At 39.5% G+C, this 21,813-nt stretch overlaps 2 protein-coding genes across 2 annotated transcripts; one reads left to right on the forward strand and one right to left on the reverse strand.

Moving 5' to 3' along the window:
- LOC116599751 (olfactory receptor 51F2-like) lies at nt 1-951 on the forward strand. The gene has a single exon (XM_032359729.1). The coding sequence runs from the start codon at nt 1-3 to the stop codon at nt 949-951; it is 951 nt and encodes a 316-aa protein (XP_032215620.1).
- Nucleotides 952-20,797: 19,846 nt separating this feature from the next.
- On the reverse strand, nt 20,798-21,748 carry LOC116600102 (olfactory receptor 51F2-like). The gene is given in 1 exon segment (XM_032360179.1): nt 20,798-21,748. A coding segment is annotated over 1 exon segment (951 nt).
- Nucleotides 21,749-21,813: the final 65 nt, after the last annotated feature.

Below are 21,813 nucleotides of genomic sequence, written 5' to 3' on the forward strand. Positions count from 1 at the left end.
ATGTCAACTTTACAGAATACCACATCCTCTTCCATCATTTTCCTGCTAACTGGTGTTCCCGGGCTGGAAGCCTTCCATACATGGATCGCCATTCCCTTCTGCTTTCTCTACATAACTGCTCTCTCAGGAAACAGCCTAATCCTCTTTGCCATTGTCACCCAGCCCAGTCTCCATGAACCCATGTATTATTTCCTCTCTATGCTGTCCACCACTGACCTTGGCCTGTCCATATCCACCCTGGTCACCATGATGGGTATATTCTGGTTCGATGCCAGGGAGATCAGCTTTAATGCTTGCTTATCACAGATGTTCTTCATTCAACTTTTCACTGTTATGGAATCCTCAGTGCTGTTGGCCATGGCCTTTGATCGTTTTGTGGCCATCTCTAGTCCTCTTAGATACGCCTCTATCTTAACTGACCTTAAAATAGTACAGATTGGAGTAGCAATCATCACCAGGGGGACACTAATACAGACTCCTTTGGTGTTGCTTCTTAAACGATTGTCCTTCTGCCACAGCCACGTGCTCCACCACTCCTATTGCTTCCACCCTGACATGATGAAGCTCTCGTGCACAGACACCAGGATCAATAGTGCAGTTGGGTTGACAGCCCTGATCACCACTGCTGGAGTGGACTCCATCTTCATTATTTTTTCTTATTTTTTAATCATTAAGACTGTCCTCAGTATTGCATCTCCAGAGGAGAGAAAGAAAGCCTTCAGCACATGTGTCTCACATATTGGGGCTGTTGCTGTATTCTATATTCCATTGGTTAGTCTGTCCTTTGTACACAGATTTGGGAAACAGGCTCCACCTTATGTACATACTCTGATTGCCAATGCCTACCTGCTAATCCCCCCTGTGCTAAACCCCATCATCTACAGCGTGAAGACCAAACAGATACGCAGGGCTGTGCTTAAAGTTCTCCAGCCCAGTGCAGCAAAGGAATAGATGGGTTTTTCACTTTTCTCTATTTTTTGTTATTGTATAGGTGAGTAAAATGCCACTAATAGAAGTTAAAATGCTGAGACTTATGTTTGGGATAAAAGCTTCTCAAAAGATCACTTTAGCTTTAAGTAAGAAGACCATGAACTAAAAGAAAAATTAAGGCTACATTTATCTATTATTATTTCCTCTGACAACCACAGTGATACTAACATTTATTCATTTGATATAAAAGATCTTCAATTACTTAGATAACCAAAATGACCCAGTTTGGATTTCAAATGAGTTGTTATTTTATTTGTTTTAAAAAAGAAGGCAGGAATAAAAATAAAAATAAAAATAAAAAGTGTGTTGACAATAGCCCATTACTGAATTTTATCTCTAAATCCGGCACATGAAATTGGCATTACTTACGGTTATGGAATTGTTCCAAATATTTTTACTTTTTCTCTGCCTCAGACCTCCATAACTTTTTATATAATAGCTAGTGTTACCTTTAACACATGTTTTACTGCTTTGTCAATAACCTGAAATTTTTTGGTCAAGTGTTTTTACTTTCTCCCAACTCTTCAGGGAAGATTATATTTATAGCATAAGCAGCCTATGAAAAATAACTCTTCTTTTTTTAAATTTAAATTCAGTTAGCAAACATATAGTACATCATTGGTTTTATATGTAGAGTTCAGTAATTCATCAGTTATGCATAATATCCAATGCTTATCACACCATGCACCTCCTTAATGCCCCATCACCCAGTTACCCCACTCCCCACCTACCTCCCCTCCAGCAACCATCGGTTTTTTCCCCATAGTTAAGGGTCCCTCATGGATGGTCTCCTGCTCTGATGACTTACCATTTCATTTTCCCTCTCTTCCCCTATGATCCTATGTGTTGGCTCTTATAGTCCTCATATAAGTGAAACCATATGATAATTGTCTTTCTCTGAGTGAGTTTTTTTGCTCAGCATAATACCATTCGGTTCCATCCATGTCGATGTAAATGGTAAGATTTCATCTTTCTCATGGCTGAGTAATATTCAGTTGTGTATATATGGGCACATCTTCTTTATCCATTCATCTGTTAGTGGACATCTTGGCTCATTCTATAGTTTGACTATTGTGGACATTGCTGCTATAAACTTTGGGGTGAACGTGCCCCTTCAGATCATTACATTTGTATCTTTGGGGTAAATACCTAGTAGTGCAGTTGATGGGTCATAGGGTAGCTCTATTTTTTTTTTTTAAGATTTTATTTATTTATTTGAGAGAGAGACAGTGAGAGAGAGCATGAGCGAGGAGAAGGTCAGAGGGAGAAGCAGACTCCCCATGGAGCTGGGAGCCCGATGCGGGACTCGATCCCGGGACTCTGGGATCATGACCTGAGCCGAAGGCAGTCGTCCAACCAACTGAGCCACCCAGGCGTCCCGGGTAGCTCTATTTTTAACTTTCTGAAGAACCTCCATTACTGTTTTCCAGAGTGGCTGTACCAGCTTCTGTTCCCAAAACAGTGTAAGAGGGTTGCATCCTCATCTGACTTGTTAATTTTAGCCATTCTGACTGGTGCAAAATGCTATCTCATTGTGCTTTTGATTTGTATTTCCCTGATGCCAAGAAATACTGAGCATTTTTTCATGCTTCATTGGCCATTTGTATGTCTTCTTTGGAGAAATGTCTGTTCACGTCTTCTGTCCATTTCTTGACAGGATTGTTTGTGTTTTGGGCGTTGAGTTCAAGAAGTTTTTTATAGATCTTGGATAGATCCCTTTATTTGATTTGTCATTTGCAAATATCTTCTCTCATCCTGTCAGTTGTCTTTTGGTTTTATTGACTGTTTCCCTTGTTGTTAAAAGCTTTTTAACTTGATGAAGTCCCAATAGTTCGTTTTTATCCTTGTTTTCCTTGCCTTTTCTTTTTTTTAAGTTTTTATTTATTTATTTGGCAGGAATCACAAATAGACAGAGAGGCAGGCAGAGAAAGAGGAGGAAGTAGGCTTCTTGCCGAGCAGAGATTTCGATATGAGGCTCGATCCCAGGGTCCTGGGATCACGACCTGAGGCTTTAACCCACTGAGCCACCCAGGCACCCCTCCTTGCCTTTTTCTTGACTAAAATTGTCCACAGTATGGGGATAGAGGGAACATACTTCAGTAACCAATAATCCATCTATGAAAAGCTCACAGAGAATATCATTCTCAATGGCAAAAAACTGGGAGCTTTTCCCCTAAGGTCAGGAACACAACAGGGAAGCCCACTCTCACCACTGTTGTTCAACATAGTAGTAGAAGTCCTAGGCTCAGCAATTAGACAACAAAAAGAAATAAAAGGCATTAAAATTTGCAAAGAAGTCAAACTCTCATTCTTTGAGATGACATGATCCTTTATGTGGAAAACCCAAAAGACTACACCCCAAAATTACTAGAACTCATACAGCCATTCAGCAATGCAGCAGGATATAAAATCAATGTGCAGAAATCAGTTGCATTCTATATACTAACAATGAGACAGAAGAAAGAGAAATTAAGGGATCAATCCCATTTACAGTTGTACCAAAAAACATAAAATACCTAGGAATAACCAATCCAATGAGGTAAAGGATATATACTTAAAAAATTATAGAACACTTATGAAAGAAATTGAGGGGGGCACATAGAGATGGAAAAACATTCCATGTTCATGGATTGGAAGAATGAATATTATTAAAATGGCTACGCTACCCAAAGCAATCTACGCATTCATTTCAATCCCTATCAAAATACTACCAGCACTTTTCATGAGCTGAAACAAGCAATCCTAAAATTTATATGGCACCAGAAAAGAGCCCAAATAGCCAAAGGAATATTGAAAAAGAAAACCAAAAGTCGGGCATCAGAGTGCCAGACTTCGACCTCTATTACAAAGCTGTAATCATCAAGACAGTATGGTACTGTCACATAAACAGACATAGATAAATGGAACAGAATAGAGAACCCAGAAATGGACCTTCAACTCTATAGTCAACTAATCTTTTTTTTTTTTTTTTAAGATTTTATTTATTTGACAGACAGAGATCGTAAGTAGGCAGAAAGGCAGGCAGAGAGAGAGGAAGGGAAGCAGGCTCCCCACTGAGCAGGGAGCCCAATGCTGGACTCGATCCCAGGACCCTGAGATCATGACCTGAGCCAAAGGCAGAGGCTTTAACTCCCTGAGCCATCCAGGCACCCCTATATCAACTAATCTTTAACAAAGCAGGAAAGAATATTCAATGGAATAAAGGATATTCTCTTCAACAAAATATTGGGAAAATTGGACAGCCACATGTAGATGAATGAAAATAGATCATTTTCTTATACCACACATGAAGATAAACTCAAAATAGATGAAAGACCTAAATGTGAGATAGGAATACATCAAAATCTTAGAGGAGAACACAGGCATCAACCTCTTTGACCTCAGCTGCAACAACTTCTTGCTAGACACGTCTCCAAAGAAAAATAGCCCTTATTAATTCAACACAATCTGTATGATTTTTTTCAGAAGTACTAATGTCACTTTCATGATCGGTAAGTGTTCTTGGTTTTGACAAATATAATATCATGAGTACCAGGAAACAAAGGCAGAGATATTTTAATCTGGTTTGATTTGTGATGCTTTATTGGACTTTCTCTTCAAGGAATGTTGAAGTGGGTGTGTTAATATGCTCTAGATAGGAAGAGAGAAATCATACCAGTGGTTAACACTGGTAGTGTTTAATCCAAGGAACTTGATAAACAAGTTTAGGTGGACAGAGGGCATAAAAAGACTACAGAAATAGCAGAGGTAATAACTGCGGGATGTCACTTCCCCTTGTATGTCTGTGGGAACAAAGAGGGGAGTTTGAAGTTTGAAAACCTAGAAGCTTGGTGGAAGGTCTTCCTAGAGCTGACACTCAGATGAGAAGGTCTTATCCTGCTGGTTGTAGGGTATCAGAAGCTGAGAGGATGGATCACATAGGATCCAAGACCCAAACTGCTGTGAAGGGGCACTGTATAGTTGGAGCTCATGCCTTAGGAGCACAGGAGGATCTCTCATGGACCTGAGAGTCAGATTCTTGAAAAGCATCCAACTGGTGTCTGGTTCTGATTCTTCCAAGGGAGCATGATGAGATTTTTTGCTGGGAGTATGGGAAAATATAAAACTAGAAAATGGAAGCAGTTATTTTGGCATTGTTGTGTGGCATTGACGGGAATAGCAAGCAAACATGCTGGGATACTCATCCTTCCAGTAGCTTCCAGTTTCCTTTTAACATATTCTAATGAACAGAAAGTGGTAGGAAACCACCGGAAAATGATAGTCATGCTTCCTGGTTCTCAGTTTTCTTATCAAAGCAGAGTAGAAAATAGTTATTTTAGAGCTGAGATACAGTATTTTCATAGGCAGCATGGTGGGGTAATATACATGTAACAGAGTTTTTGATATAGTCATGACAAGGGCTCTCTTAGTTGCTCTAATCTGGACTGCTGATCATAATAAAAGTATCTAGTAGTTATAGGCAAGTGCTTCCATAGTTCACCACACATTTCTGCATATAATCTTCTGGAATGCACCTAGTTGACAATTTCCAGGAAACATTGGACTTGAACTATTTGTTACACCAAATGTTCCTACCTGACAAATGCGAAACATTTTTTTCCAATGGAGTCAGAATACATCTTCTCAACACATAGGGAACATTTTCTGGGCTCAATCATGTTAGGTCACAAAATGAGTCTTAAGAAAATTACCTGTCAGCTTTGTTAGGGATTCTGAGGCAACTCAGATCTTTTGCCCAGATACTACTGAGGACATATTTTGTTTCCTTGTGTGGAGGGGAATTATTGTTAAGATTGTATGCCTTCTCTCTCTCCCTCTCAGTTTTATTTTTCAATGTTTGTGTTTTTGCCTTTAAAAAAATTTTTAATTAGCCTCCACATCCAATGTGGGGCTAGAATTTACAACCCTGAGACCAAGAGTAGTATGCTTTACCAACTGAGCTAGCCAAGGGCCCCAAGATTGTTTCCCTTCTCTTGATCCTGCAGAGACAGGCTGGGTGCTGCTAGCCTCTCATCACTTTCTCTAGAATGGTGCTTCTAGTTCAACTCATGTGCTTTCTCCCAATCCCGCAAAGTCCACCCAGCATTCTTCGTGTGCTCACTGGCTATCTGCAAAAAGCTTGCACAGCCTATCCATAGGGGCATATAGGGAGCTAGTCACAGAGGATGTATAGTGAGGGGTATGCAGTACTGAGAGTGCCCATGGGTCAGATAAGGGGTCTGAGGTGAGACATCCCCACTAACTTGTGAGAAGTTTTACCAGTGCAATACAAAGTGGTTAATAGTATCTGTATTTGCATCCCTTCTGTGAGTTCCAAACCCTAGCTGCAATGCTCCCAGCCTCTCCCTGTCCCTAAGTCATGCAGACCACCTCACTATTCTGGGTGGGTTGAGAAAGACATGGGCCTCTTGGTAACATCCTACACAGATGGGAAAACTAGGTACTCCCTCACTATCCTCTTACTTTCCTCTGTGGAAGAGGTGATCTCTCTTGGCACTGAGTTGTGCCATCATGGGGTAGTGTAATGCAGGTAAGGTGAAACTGTTCTTATCCCTTCCGGTGCATCTATTTCCAGATTTTTTGTGCCAGTGGTATGGTGGAACTTCTCCATTGGACTCCTAGACTCCCACAAAGTTACTCTTGTCTGTGGGTGACTATCAAAATCAGTGTTCTTTGGAGGGAAGGTGATAGGATCCACTATCTTGGATAGATCCACTATCTCCACTATCCACTATTGACATTTATAGTCTTGGCCCAGAGCTATATTATCTTTCCAGACCCCTTTCATAATAGTTTGAAGAGGCCAATAGGGCAGCCCACAGAGCATCACAATGTCCATTAAATTGATGCAGTGATGAAACCGGACTAATCAAGTGGGATGGACGTGACATACACTCCAGAGGGTGGCTGGCAAAACTGCAAAGAGGCAGAATACTGCCACATTGGTTACAGCTATTAGTGGACCAGGGTTCTGGAACATGCTAGGACATCTCTGTCACCACAAACAGGAAGTTACTGTGTCTTGCTTCCAAGCATGAGAAGGATGCACAATGCTTACCAGGCCACTTTGCGTTCTGAGGCATGCACACTGACTGTGCTTCTCTCCCCACCTCTTTCTGTACATTAGGTGTGGCCTAGGTGGCACTGAGCTTTCCTTGACCACCAAGAGAATTCTCAGACATTTCTATGTATTTTCTGTTAAAGGGTTAGCTTATTGGTGTATATTCCTTCTGAATGAAGATGAAATCTCTAAGTATTCATGGGCCTAAGGACTATGGCTGGTGAAGAAATGAGGCTGTGGTCTGAACTTCCCCTAACATATTCAGACAGTTGTCAGCAACTTTGCTCTTCCCTCCCCTCCCACCACATTCATGTTTCTGGGGCATAAGGGAAGGTACTGTAAGATATGCTCATGTATAGCCTGATATGGGGACACTTCCAAAAATATTCTGGACTTAATATTCTGTTACTTAATCTACTGTGTGTTGTGTGTTAGATGTGAGTGTGCAGGTGTGGGTGCACATATGTAGGACTATTTTCTGTCAATTCATAGCCACCTGAAATGTTGTCTTTAGAGATATTTCACTGTGTAGTCTTCCATATATTGAATACATTCTGTTCATACTTTCATGGCTATTGTTTACATACTATAGACTTATCATATCCAGTTTCAAGAGGAAGGGATGACATATCCTATCATGGAAAGGGAGGGACAATACATGACTATCTCTTCATCTGGGCACATGGATTCTCTATTTCTCCTGGATGTTGCCAGAGTGTTAAAGTATAGACCTGCCTTGGTAGCAGAACTATTCATATTTATTATTTTCACCCTTAAGCAAATTACTCTGTGGCCCAAAATATGCCACAAAGAAGGCCCGGTTATGGCCAGTAGGACAGAAGTAAAATGAACATTTCAATAGAACTTGGAGCATCGCTTAAATTAGCCTCCTTCATGTATTCTTCTGCATGTATTTAGAACTGCAGTTTCATCACTCAGTGTTATTTTAATGTTCTATCTTTCATAGATTCCTGAAATTTACAGATCACTGAATATACTTCCATACCAGTATTACTATTAATTTAATCTTTAATTCCAAATGTATTTTCTCCTTTTCCTAGAATGAGAATAGTTTGGACATGAGTGCTCTCTCCACCTTCCTCCAGTCTTTTTCCTTCTTTTAAATATAATGAGTTTATTGTGATATAATTCATATATAGTACAATTTTCTCACTTAATATGTAAATATTTAATGATTTTTAGTATATTCACTGAGTTTTGCAATTATCATTACAGTAAATTTTAGATCATTTTTATAGTCTACAAATGGAACATCCTACTTGCAGTCTTCTCTTCATACCTTCCATCCCATTCAGCCCAATGCAACCATTCATCCACTTCTGTCTCTGTAGATTTGAGATCTTTTATATAAATTGAATCATATACTATTTAGTCTTTTGTTATTGGCTGTTTACAATTAGCATAATGTTTTTAAGATTCACCCATTTTGTCTTTTTTAAAAAATTTAAATTCAATTTAGTTAACATGTAGTGTATTATTAGTTTCAGGGGTAGAATTAAGTGATTCATTGGTTGTAGATAACACCCAGTGCTCATTACATCAAGAGCTCCCTTTAATGCCTACCACCCAATTGCCACACCTCCCCACCATCTCCCCTCCAGCAATCCCCAGTTTGTTCCCTATAGTTGAGAGTCTCTTATGGTTTCCCTCCCTCTCTGTTTTTATTTTTTATTTTGCCTTCTCTTATGTTCCTCTGTTTTGTTTCTTAAATTGCACATATGAATGAAATCTTATGGCATTTGTTTTTCTCTGACTGACTTATTTTGCTTAGCTTTATACCCTGTAGCTCCATCCACAAAGTTGCAAATGGCCAGATTTCATTCTTTCTGATGGTTAAGTAATATTCCATTGTGTATATATTTGGACTTCTTTCATATTTTGGCTGTTGTGGACATTGCTGCTATAAACATTGGGATGCATGTGCCCCTTTGAATTACTATTTTTGTAACCTTTGGATAAATATATGATAGTGCAATTGTTGGGTGGTTCTATTTTTAAATTTTTGAGGACCCTACCTACTGTCTTCCAGAGCTGACTCCTGTGCATTGATTTTATATCCTGTGACTTTGCTGAGTCCTGCATCAGTTCTAGCAATTTTTTGGTGAATGTTTCTATAGGTTTTCCACATGGAGTATCATGTCATCTGTGAAGAGTGAGAGTTTGACTTCTTTGCTTATTTGGATACCTTTTATTTCTTTCTATTGTCTGATTGCTGAGGCTAGGGATTTCTAGTACTTTGTTGAACAGCAGTGGTGAGAGTGGACATGCCTGCTGTGTTTCTGACCTTAGGGGAAAAACTCAATTTTTCCCCATTGAAGATGATATTTTTTGTGGATCTCCTATATATAACTTTTATGATGTTGGGGTAGTCTCCTTATATTCCTCAATGGTGGAAGGCTTTTAATCAAGAAAGGAAGCTGTATTTTGTAAAATGCTTTTTCTACATATATTGAGAAGATCATATGGTTATTGTGCTGTGTTTTATTGATGTGGTGTAACACATTGTTTGGTTTTATGTATTTTTTTTTTAGATTTTATTTATTTATTTGACACAGAGAGAGAAAGAGAGTGAGCGAGTGAGCAGGAACAGGAGGAGGTTTGGAGGGGGAGGGAGAACCAGACTCCCCGCTGAACAGGGAGTCCAATGTGGGATCAGTCCCAGGACCCTGAGATCATGACCTGAGCTGAAGGCAGACACTTAACCACATGAGCCAGCCAGGTGCCCCTGATTTTATGTATTTTGAATCATGCCTATATCCCAGGAATAAATCCCACTTGGTCAAGGTGAATAATCCTTTTAATGTATTGTCGGATCCTCCTAGCTAGTATCTTGGTGAGACGTTGTGCATCCATAGTCATCAGGCATTTTGGTCTGTAATTCTCCTTCTTGGGGGGGGGTCTTTGTTTTGGAATCAAGGTAATGCTGGCCTTATAAAAGGAGTTTGTGCTGCTGCCCCTCGGAACAATTTGTTACTTAAACTGTAACCCCTGGAGGATTTTACTAGTTGCCAAGCACATTTAGACATGGCCTTAAAAAATACATATACTGACCACAGGTCTTTGGGGAGAAGGACGATGTACGACCGTGAAGCTGGGCAGCTGGGGATGCCCGGCTCGCTCAGGGCGGAACGCCGCCCCTTCACCGAAGCCGGGCAGCCGGAACGCCTGGCTCGCCCGAACGAAAACCGCCTGCTTCCCTTTTTCGTTGATGCTCCTTTCTCTTCCCAGAAGTGCTCGTTGTTAGTTAGATGAGTCCTTTGAATGTGCTTGGTTAACTATAAACCTTACCCTCCTCCTTGCTGACCTGCAAGACGCGACTACGACTAACGTTTGATCTTCATCAATCCTTCTGTTGGCTATTGTTTTCTATCTAACAACAGTGAGACTGTGGACTTGCTCCTGGCAGCCGTCCTTTTTGACTGTTGTCCCCTGCTCCCAGTCTTTTGCAGCTGACTTGTTTATGCCTAATTCTTCTCTCGTCGCCGACTGGAAGCGGCAGTTTGGAAGTTTTCCTTCCATTTCTATTTTTTGGAACATTTTCAGAAGAATAGGTATAAACTCTTTTTAAATTTGGCAGATTTCCCCTGGGAAGCTGTTTGGCCCTGGAATCTTGTTTTTTTGGGAGATTTTTGATGACTGCTTCAATTTCCTTGCTGGTTATGAATCTGTTAAGGTTTTCTATTTCTTCCTGTTTCAGTTTTGGTAGTTTCTATGTTTCTAGAAATGCATCCATTTCTTTGAGATTATCTAATTTGTTGACATATATTTGCTCATGTTATTCTCTTATATTTCTGCAGTGTTGGCTCCTATTTCATTCATAATTTTATTTGGGTTATTTCTCTTTTCTTTTTGGTAAGTTTGGCTTAGAGTTTATCAATCTTATTAATTCTTTCAAAGAACCAGCTCCAAAGTTCATTGATCTGTTCTCTTGTTTTTTTTTTGATTCCTATGTCATTGCTTTAAGCTCTAATCTTTATTATTTCTCTTCTCCAGCTGGGTTTGGCTTTATTTGCTATTCTTTCCCCAGCTTCTTTAGGTGTAAGTTTAGGTTATGTGTTTGAGGCTTTCCTTCTTTCTACAGAAAGGCCTTTATTGCTTTATACGTACCTCTTAGGACTGTCTTTGGCACATCCCAAAGGTTCTGAACTGTTGTGTTTTCATATTCATTTGCTTCCATATATTTTTTAACTCTTTAATTTCCTGATTAACCCATTCATTCTTTCATAGGATATTCTTTAGCTTACATGTATTCATGGTCTCTCCAAATTTTTTCTTGAGGTTGACTTCAAGTTTCGTAGCATTGTGGTCTGAAAATATGCATGGTATGATCTCAGTCTTTTTATTCTGATTGGGACCTGATTTGTGACCCAGTATGTGATCTATTCTGCAGAGTGTTCCTTATGCACTTGCGAAGAATGTGTATTCTACTGCTTTAGGATGAGATGCTTTGAATATATCTGTACAGTCCATGTGCTCCAGTGCATCATTCAAAGCCCTCGTTATCTTGTTGATGTTCTGCTTGGATGATCTGTCTGTTGCTGTAAGTGGGATGTTAAATTCCTCTACTATTATTTTATTATTATCAATGAGTCTCCTTAATTTTTTTATTAAGTGGTTTATATATTTGCGGCTGTTCCCAAGTTAAGGCTATAAATATTTACAATTGCTAGATCTTGTTGTATAACCCCCTTTTTATGATATAGTGTCCTTAGTGTCCTTCTTCAGCTCTTAATACAGTCTTTGGTTTAAAATCTAGTTGTCTGATAAAGATGGCTACTCCAGCTTTTTTTTTTTTTTAAGGTCCATAAGCATGATGAGTGGTTGTCCACACCTACTTTCAATCTGATTTGTCTTTGAGTCTAAAATAAGCTGCTTGTAGACATCATATCTATGGGTCTTTTTAAAAAATCCATTTTGATACCCTCTGTCTTTTGATTAGAACATTGAGTCCACTTACATTCAGAGTAATTATTGAAAGATAGGAATTTTGTGCCATCGTATTACCCATAAAGTCACTGTTCCTCTCTGATCTTTGTTACTTTTGGGCTCTCTCTCCATTCAAAGGATTCCTTTCTTGCAGGGATGGTTTAGTGTTCATGAATTTCTTTAGTTTTGTTTGTTCTGGAAACTCTTCATTTCTTCTATTCTTTGTAATTTGCAGTCTTCACTACAATATGTTGAAGTGTTGACCTATTTTTGTTGATTTTCTTTGTGCCTCCTAGACTTTTTAAAAATGTATATGTTTTTTAATACTCTAATTTTTAGTAGTCTAATCATTATTATTATTATTTCTTTTGCTTGATTTAAGACCAGTTTGCTTTTATTCCCCCAGCATTTAAATTGGATGCTTAGGTAATTTATTTGAGATATTTTCTTTTTCAATATAGGCATTATGGCTATAAATTTTCCTCTAAGCATTCTTTAGCTTCACCTCATAATTTTGGTATATTGTGCATTTATTTTCAATCACCTTAATGTATTTACTAATTCCTTCTGTGATTTATTTTTTTTTAAGATTTTATTTATTTGACAGAGAGAGACACAGTGAGAGAGGGAACACAAGCTGGGGGGATGGGGGTGGAAGAAGCAGGCTTCCTGCCAAGCAGGGAGCCAGATGTGAGGCTTAATCCCAGGACTCTGGGGTCATGCCCTGAGCATAAGGCAGTCACTTAATGACTGAGGCACCCATGCACCCCACTTTTGTGATTTCTTTTTTGACCCATTGATTAGGAGTATATTGTTTAATTTGCTAATATTTGTGAACTTTCAAATTTTTATTATTGATTTATAATATAATTCCCTTAGAACCCACTTCTCTTAGAGTTAATCCCCTGATTTACCTGCCTAGAATGGTGGGATAGAATATGCCTTTTCAGCTTGCCTCTATTATCTTGAGTCTGGTTCCTTATGATAGAGGTAAGAAAAGGCTGATTTGAAGCCCCAGTGTTCTCTGACTGCCATGCCTGGAATAGAGCTTCTGCCATATGAGTAATGCTGGGTGCATGAAAACAGCCACTGACCTCTTGATTGTACTCACCAGGAATTTAGCTTCCACAACATGAGCTACAGTAGGAAGAATGAAGAATATGGTGATATGCCCTTTCTGGAAGATCTCATAGCCTTATGTTAAGAGCTGGTGGGGGATGATGGTGGGGAGGGGGCTAGGAAACAAAGCCCCATGTTCTTGGCTACACCTATCTGGAGTAACTGTCAATAAACTGCACTGTGGAGGAAAGGAGGGGTGAATGTTTGCTCTGATTCAAGTGCCACAGACTTCCATTATTCTTTTTTTTTAAAAATTAATTAATTTTTTAAAAAAGTAGGCTCCACACCCAGGACCACTTCAGAACTGAGCTGAGGTCAAGAGTTGGACGCTAAATTAAGCCAGCCAGGTGACCCAGACTCCTACTGTTCTTACAGTAATTTAATAGATTTTCTTAAATAGTGGTTTTTCTTTTGCTGTATGAACTTAGGGAAATTTTCAGAGAATTTAAATGTTTGTGCCTATGTCTATATAAATTTTTACTGTTTATTCTTGTTTCCCTAAGGGAGAGTGTCCACAAATCTCTCATGCTACCATTCTGAAAGTTGACCTCTCCAATTCTTTCTTTCTTTCTTTCTTTCTTTCTTTCTTTCTTTCTTTCTTTCTTTCTTTCTTTCTTTCTTTTTATAAACATATATTTTTATCCCCAGGGGTACAGGTCTATGAATCACCAGGTTTACGCACTTCACAGCACTCACCAAAGCACATGCCCTCCCCAATGTCCATAACCCCACCCCCCTTCTCCCAACCCCCCTCCCCCCAGCAACCCTCAGTTTGTTTTGTAAGATTAAGAGTCACTTATGGTTTGTCTCCCTCCCAATTCCATCTTGTTTCATTGATTCTTCTTCTACCCACTTAAGCCCCCATGTTGCATCACCACTTCCTCATATCAGGGAGATCATATGATAGTTGTCTTTCTCCACTTGACTTATTTCCCTAAGCATGATACGCTCTAGTTCCATCCATGTTGTCGCAAATGGCAAGATTTCATTTCTTTTGATGGCTGCATAGTATTCCATTGTGTATATATACCACATCTTCTGGATCCATTCATTTGTTGATGGACATCTAGGTTCTTTCCATAGTTTGGCTATTGTGGACATTGCTGCTATAAACATTTGGGTGCACGTGCCCCTTTGGATCACTATGTTTGTATCTTTAGGGTAAATACCCAGTAATGCAATTGCTGGGTCATAGAGCAGTTCTATTTTCAACATTTTGAGGAACCTCCATGCTGTTTTCCAGAGTGGCTGCACCAGCTTGCATTCCCACCAACAGTGTAGGAGGGTTCCCCTTTCTCCGCATCCTCGCCAGCATCTGTCATTTCCTGACTTGTTGATTTTAGCCATTCTGACTGGTGTGAGGTGATACCTCACTGTGGTTTTGATTTGTATTTCCCTGATGCCCAGTGATATGGAGCACTTTTTCATGTGTCTGTTGGCCATCTGGATGTCTTCTTTGCAGAAATGTCTGTTCATGTCCTCTGCCCATTTCTTGATTGGATTATTTGTTCTTTGGGTGTTGAGTTTGCTAAGTTCTTTATAGATTCTGGACACTAGTCCTTTATCTGATATGTCGTTTGCAAATATCTTCTCCCATTCTGTCAGTTGTCTTTTGATTTTGTTAACTGTTTCCTTTGCTGTGCAAAAGCTTTTGATCTTGATGAAATCCCAATAGTTCATTTTTTCCCTTGCTTCCCTTGCCTTTGGCGTTGTTCCTAGGAAGATGTTGCTGCAGCAGAGGTCGAAGAGGTTGCTGCCTGTGTTCTCCTCAAGGATTTTGATGGATTCCTTTCGCACACTGAGGTCCTTCATCCATTTTGAGTCTATTTTGTGTGTGGTGTAAGGAAATGGTCCAATTTCATTTTTCTGCATGTGGCTGTCCAATTTTCCCAGCACCATTTATTGAAGAGGCTGTCTTTTTGCCATTGGACATTCTTTCCTGCTTTGTCGAAGATTAGTTGACTGTAGAGTTGAGGGTCTATTTCTGGGCTCTCTATTCTGTTCCATTGATCTATGTGTCTGTTTTTGTGCCAGTACCATGCTGTCTTGATGATGACAGCTTTGTAATAGAGCTTGAAGTCCGCAGTTGTGATGCCACCAACGTTGGCTTTCTTTTTCAATATCCCTTTGGCTATTCGAGGTCTTTTCTGGTTCCATATAAATTTTAGAATTATTTGTTCCATTTCTATGAAAAAGATGGATGGTACTTTGATAGGAATTGCATTAAATGTGTAGATTGCTTTAGGTAGCATAGACATTTTCACAATATTTATTCTTCCAATCCAGGAGCATGGAACATTTTTCCATTTCTTTGTGTCTTCATCAATTTCTTTCATGAGTACTTTATAGTTTTCTGAGTATAGATTCTGTGTCTCTTTGGTTAGGTTTATTCCTAGGTATCTTATGGTTTTGGGTGCAATTGTAAATGGGATTGACTCCTTAATTTCTCTTTCTTCTGTCTTGCTGTTGGTGTAAAGAAATGCAACTGATTTCTGTGCATTGATTTTATATCCTGACACTTTACTGAATTCCTGTATAAGTTCTAGCAGTTTTGGAGTGGAGTCTTTTGGGTTTTCCACATATAGTATCATATCATCTGCGAAGAGTGATAATTTGACTTCTTCTTTGCCGATTTGGATGCCTTTAATTTCCTTTTGTTGTCTGATTGCTGAGGCTAGGACCTCTAGTACTATGTTGAATAGCAGTGGTGATAATGGACAACCCTGCCGTGTTCCTGACCTTAGCGGAAAAGCTTTCAGTTTTTCTCCATTGAGAATGATATTTGCGATGGGTTTTTCATAGATGGCTTTGATGATATTGAGGTATGTGCCCTCTATCCCTACACTTTGAAGAGTTTTGATCAGGAAGGGATGCTGTACTTTGTCAAATGCTTTTTCAGCATCTATTGAGAGTATCATATGGTTCTTGTTCTTTCTTTTATTGATGTGTTGTATCACATTGACTGATTTGCGGATGTTGAACCAACCTTGCAGCCCTGGAATAAATCCCACTTGGTCGTGGTGAATAATCTTTTTAATGTACTGTTGAATCCTATTGGCTAGTATTTTGTTGAGTATTTTCGCATCTGTGTTCATCAAGGATATTGGTCTATAGCTCTCTTTTTTGGTGGGATCCTTGTCTGGTTTTGGGATCAAGGTGATGCTGGCCTCATAAAATGAGTTTGGAAGTTTTCCTTCCATTTCTATTTTTTGTCACAGTTTCAGGAGAATAGGAATTAGTTCTTCTTTAAATGTTTGGTAGAATTCCCCCGGGAAGCTGTCTGGCCCTGGGCTTTTGTTTGTTTGGAGATTTTTAATGACTGTTTCAATCTCCTTACTGGTTATGGGTCTGTTCAGGCTTTCTATTTCTTCCTGGTTCAGTTGTGGTAGTTTATATGTTTCTAGGAATGCATCCATTTCTTCCAGATTGTCAAATTTGTTGGCGTAGAGTTGCTCATAGTATGTTCTTATAATAGTTTGTATTTCTTTGGTGTTAGTTGTGATCTCTCCTCTTTCATTCATGATTTTATTTATTTGGGTCCTTTCTCTTTTCTTTTTGATAAGTTGGGCCAGGGGTTTATCAATCTTATTAATTCTTTCAAAGAACCATCTCCTAGTTTCGTTGATTTGTTCTATTGTTCTTTTGGTTTCTATTTCATTGATTTCTGCTCTGATCTTTATGATTTCTCTTCTCCTGCTGGGCTTAGGGTTTCTTTCTTGTTCTTTCTCCAACTCCTTTAGGTGTAGGGTTAGGTTGTGTACCTGAGACATTTCTTGTTTCTTGAGAAAGGCTTGTACCGCTATATATTTTCCTCTCAGGACTGCCTTTGTTGTGTCCCACAGATTTTGAACCATTGTATTTTCATTATCATTTGTTTCCATGATTTTTTTCAATTCTTCTTTAATTTCCCGGTTGACCCATTCATTCTTTAGAAGGATGCTGTTTAGTCTCCATGTATTTGGGTTCTTTTCAAACTTCTTTTTGTGGTTGAGTTCTAGCTTTAGAGCATTGTGGTCTGAAAATATGCAGGGAATGATCCCAATCTTTTGATACCGATTGAGTCCTGATTTAGGACCGAGGATGTGATCTATTCTGGAGAATGTTCCATGTGCACTAGAGAAGAATGTGTATTCTGTTGCTTTGGGATGAAATGTTCTGAATATATCTGTGACGTCCATCTGGGCAAGTGTGTTGTTTAAGGCCTTTATTTCCTTGCTGATCTTTTGCTTGGATGATCTGTCCATTTCAGTGAGGGGAGTGTTAACGTCCCCTACTATTATTGTATTATTGTTGATGTGTTTCTTTGATTTTGTTATTAATTGGTTTATAGAGTTGGCTGCTCCCACGTTGGGGGCATAGATATTTAAAATTGTTAAATCTTCTTGTTGGACAGACCCTTTGAGTATGATATAGTGTCCTTCCTCATCTCTTATTATAGTCTTTGGCTTAAAATCTAATTGATCTGATATAAGGATTGCCACTCCTGCTTTCTTCTGATGTCCATTAGCATGGTAAATTCTTTTCCACCCCCTCACTTTAAATCTGGAGGTGTCTTTGGGCTTAAAATGAGTTTCTTGGAGGCAACATATAGATGGGTTTTGTATTTTTATCCATTCTGATACCCTGTGTCTTTTGACAGGGGCATTTAGCCCATTAACATTCAGGGTAACTATTGAGAGATATGAATTTAGTGCCATTGTATTGCCTGTAAGGTGACTGTTACTGTATATGGTGTCTGTTCCTTTCTGATCTACCACTTGTAGGCTCTCTCTTTGCTTAGAGGACCCCTTTCAATATTTCCTGTAGAGCTGATTCGGTGTTTGCAAATTCTTTCAGTTTTTGTTTGTCCTGGAAGCTTTTAATCTCTCCTTCTATTTTCAATGATAGCCTAGCTGGATATAGTATTCTTGGCTGCATGTTTTTCTCGTTTAGTGCTCTGAAAATATCATGCCAGCTCTTTCTGGCCTGCCAGGTCTCTGTGGATAAGTCAGCTGCCAATAAAATATTTTTAACATTGTATGTTACAGACTTCTTTTCCCAGGCTGCTTTCAGGATTTTCTCTTTGTCACTGAGACTTGTAAATTTTACTATTAGGTGACGGGGTGTGGGCCTATTCTTATTGATTTTGAGGGGCATTCTCTGAACCTCCTGAATTTTGATGCTCGTTCCCTTTGCCATATTGGGGAAATTCTCCCCAATAATTCTCTCCAGTATACCTTCTGCTCCCCTCTCTCTTTCTTCTTCTTCTGGAATCTCAATTATTCTAATGTTGTTTTGTCTTATGGTATCACTTATCTCTCGAATTCTCCCCTCATGGTCCAGTAGCTGTTTGTCCCTCTTTTGCTCAGCTTCTTTATTCTCTGTCATTTGGTCTTCTATATCACTAATTCTTTCTTCTGCCTTATTTATCCTAGCAGTGAGAGCCCCCATTTTTGATTGCACCTCATTAATAGCTTTTTTATTTCAACTTGGTTAGATTTTAGTTCTTTTATTTCTCCAGAAAGGGCTTTTATATCTCCCGAGAGGGTTTCTCTAATATCTTCCATGCCTTTTTCAAGCCCGGCTAGAACGTTGAGAATTGTCATTCTGAACTCTAGATCTGACATATTACCAATGTCTGTATTGATTAGGTCCCTAGCCTTCGGTACTGCCTCTTGTCCTTTTTTTGTGGTGAATTTTTCCGTCTTGTCATTTTGCCCAGATAACGGTATATGAAGGAGCAAGTAAAATACTAAAAGGGTGGCAACAACCCCAGGAAAATATGCTTTAACCAAATCAGAAGAGATCCCAAATCTTGAGGGGGGAGAAAGGGGATAAAAAGAGGTTCAAAAAGGAAGAAAGAAAAAAAAAAAGAGGAAAAAAAAAAGAGAAGAATTAAAAAAAAGGAAAATGAATAAAGAAAAATATAAAAAAGAAAAAAATATATATATTAGATAAACTAGTTAAAAAACGTTATAAAAGAAAAGGGTAAAAATTTAAAAAAAAATTTTACCCGAAGGCGAGAAAAAAGAAAAAAAAAAAAAGAGAAAGAAAAAAATTAAATTAACTGCAAGACTAAAAAAAAAAATCACAGGGAGAAAGCCATGAGTTCCGTGCTTTGCTTTCTCCTTTTCTGGAATTCTGCTGCTCTCCTTGGTATTGAAACCGCACTCCTTGGTAGGTGAACTTGGTCTGGGCTGGATTTCTTGTTGATCTTCTGGGGGAGGGGCCTGGTGTAGTGATTCTCAAGTCTTTGCCCCAGGCGGAATTGCACGGCCCTTACCAGGGGCCGGGCTGAGTAATCCGCTCGGGTTTGCTTTCAGGAGCTTTTGTTCCCTGAGCGCTTTCCGTAGAGTTCCGGAGGACGGGAATACAAATGGCGGCCTTCTGGTCTCCAGCCCGGAGGAGCCAAGAGCCCGCGGCCCCACTCCTCAGTGCATCCTCAGAGAACAGCGCCAGTTACTCCCATCTGCCTGACCTCCGGCTGCGCTCCGAGCTCACCGAGCCTGTGGCTGGTTCAAGGTCACCCCGAGCTGTGAGCTTACTGTCGGCTCTGTCTCTGTAGCGGGTTTTCCCGTTCCAATACCCGCAAGCTCTGCGACACTCAGACAACCCTGATCCTTCTGCAACCCTGCAGGACCTGAGGCCACACTGACCCCGCCTGGGCTTTGCCCCAGTTTAGCCTCTGGAGCGATGTCCCTCAGTGGAACAGACTTAAAAGTCCCGATTTTGTGCTCCGTTGCTCCGCCGCTTGCTGGGAGCCAGCCCCTCCCCCCGGAGGGGTCTATCTTCCCGTCGCTTTGGATTCACGTCTCCGCCAGTCCTACCTTTCAGAACGTGGTTGTTTTTCTGTTTCCAGAATTGCTGTTCTTCTTCTCTTCGATCTGCCGATGGATTTGTAGGTGTTTGCAATCTTTAGATAAGCTATCTAGCTGATCTCCGGCTAGCTGATGTAGTCTCAGCCTGCTACTTCTCCGCCATCTTGACTCCTCCTCCGACCTCTCCAATTCTTAACTTTACAGTTTAAACAACATGTTGTGATAGTTTTCTGATCATCCCAGGTTAGTCTAAATGTTGTTTTTACAAATTCTATTAATCCTTTTGCTTATATCCATATGCTGTAACATATCACATAGTATATCAGATTTTGATTGGTTGCTTTCTTACCTACATAGTTCACTATTATGACAATATCTTCTTGTTTGTCTCTGCCACCCTATCATATTGTGCAGTGTCTAACAATAGTAGATAAAAATAAAAGAATGAACCAATGGTGATCAAATGTGGGAAGAATAATAGCTTAATTAGGATTTAATTGATGATTAAACAAAACAATAATTATTATGTATACTTTAAGAAAACAAAATGAGACAGAAAGATATGAGTTACTGTTTTAAGCATGATTTTGGAGGCTTGGTCTAATGGGCAAAGTGTTCATTTTAGCCATTGTCATTCATGCTTTCCAAATTTTATATCATGATATATGGTACCCATTATATTAGTATATTTTATTGCTTACTTCTAAAGAGTAGCTTAGTAATAGTTCTATTGAAAATAAAAAAATTCTGTCAAACTGCATCTCCTACCCATCTACCTAGTTTTTTTTGGTTTTAGGCCACTGATAGATGAACGTATGTTGATTAAATGTTATGTCTTGGAAGTGATTACTATGGAGTAGATATTACTAGAGAGATATTAGAGTCAGAGCTCAGATTCTTTGGCAAAAAGGACTTTTTTAATGGCCCTACGGATCTGCTTGGTCTTCACACTATAAATAATGGGATTCATCACTGGTGGAATAAGCAAATACACATTGGCCATAAGAGTGTGTACGTAAGGAGGTGCCTTTTTCCCAAACCTATGGACAAAGCACAAGCTAATGAGAGGAATGTAGAAGACGGCAACAGCACCTATGTGGGAGATACAAGTGCTGAAGGCTTTATGCCGCTCTTCTGGGGAAGCAATGCTTAGGATGGTCTTAATAATCAGAGTGTAGGAGAGAAGAATAAAGATGGAGTCCACTCCTGCAGTAACTATAAGGGCAGTAAGTCCTAAAACACCGTTGATCTTATTGTCAGAACATGACAACTGGATTATATCAGGATGGAAACAATAAGAATGATGAAGCACGTAGTTTTGGCAGAAGGATAAACGTTTAAGAAGCAGGACCAGAGGCATTAGGATCACTATCCCCCTCATAAGGATGGCAAACCACACTTTGACAATTCTGGAATCAGTCAGGATGGCAGCATATCTTAGTGGTTTGCAAATGGCAATGTAGTGGTCAAAGGCCATTGCCAAGAGCACTGAAGACTCTACAACAGTAAAGAGTTGAATGAAGAATGTCTGGGCAACACAGGCATGGAAACTAATCTGTCTTGCACTGAACCAGAATATGCCCAGTGTAGTGACCAGTGTTGAAATACACAAGCCCAAGTCAGTGATTGAGAGCACAGAGAGGAAATAGTACATAGGTTCATGGAGACTTGACTCAGTGATGATGACAAACAGAATTATACCATTCCCAGAGAGGGCAGTCATGTAAAGACAGCAGAGGGGGATGGAGATCTAGGTGTGGGCAGCTTCAAGTCCTGGAACTCCCGTCAGAAAAAATGTCAGAGAAGTGGAAGTGATGTTAGGAAAAGACGACATGATTACTTTGGAGGAATAATTCTTTTAAAATAAAATATCCTAGAGGGAGAAATGAAAATTAGAGG

This window comes from Mustela erminea, chromosome 9 (genome assembly GCF_009829155.1).
Source record: "Mustela erminea isolate mMusErm1 chromosome 9, mMusErm1.Pri, whole genome shotgun sequence".
Classification (NCBI taxonomy): Eukaryota; Metazoa; Chordata; class Mammalia; order Carnivora; family Mustelidae; genus Mustela; species Mustela erminea.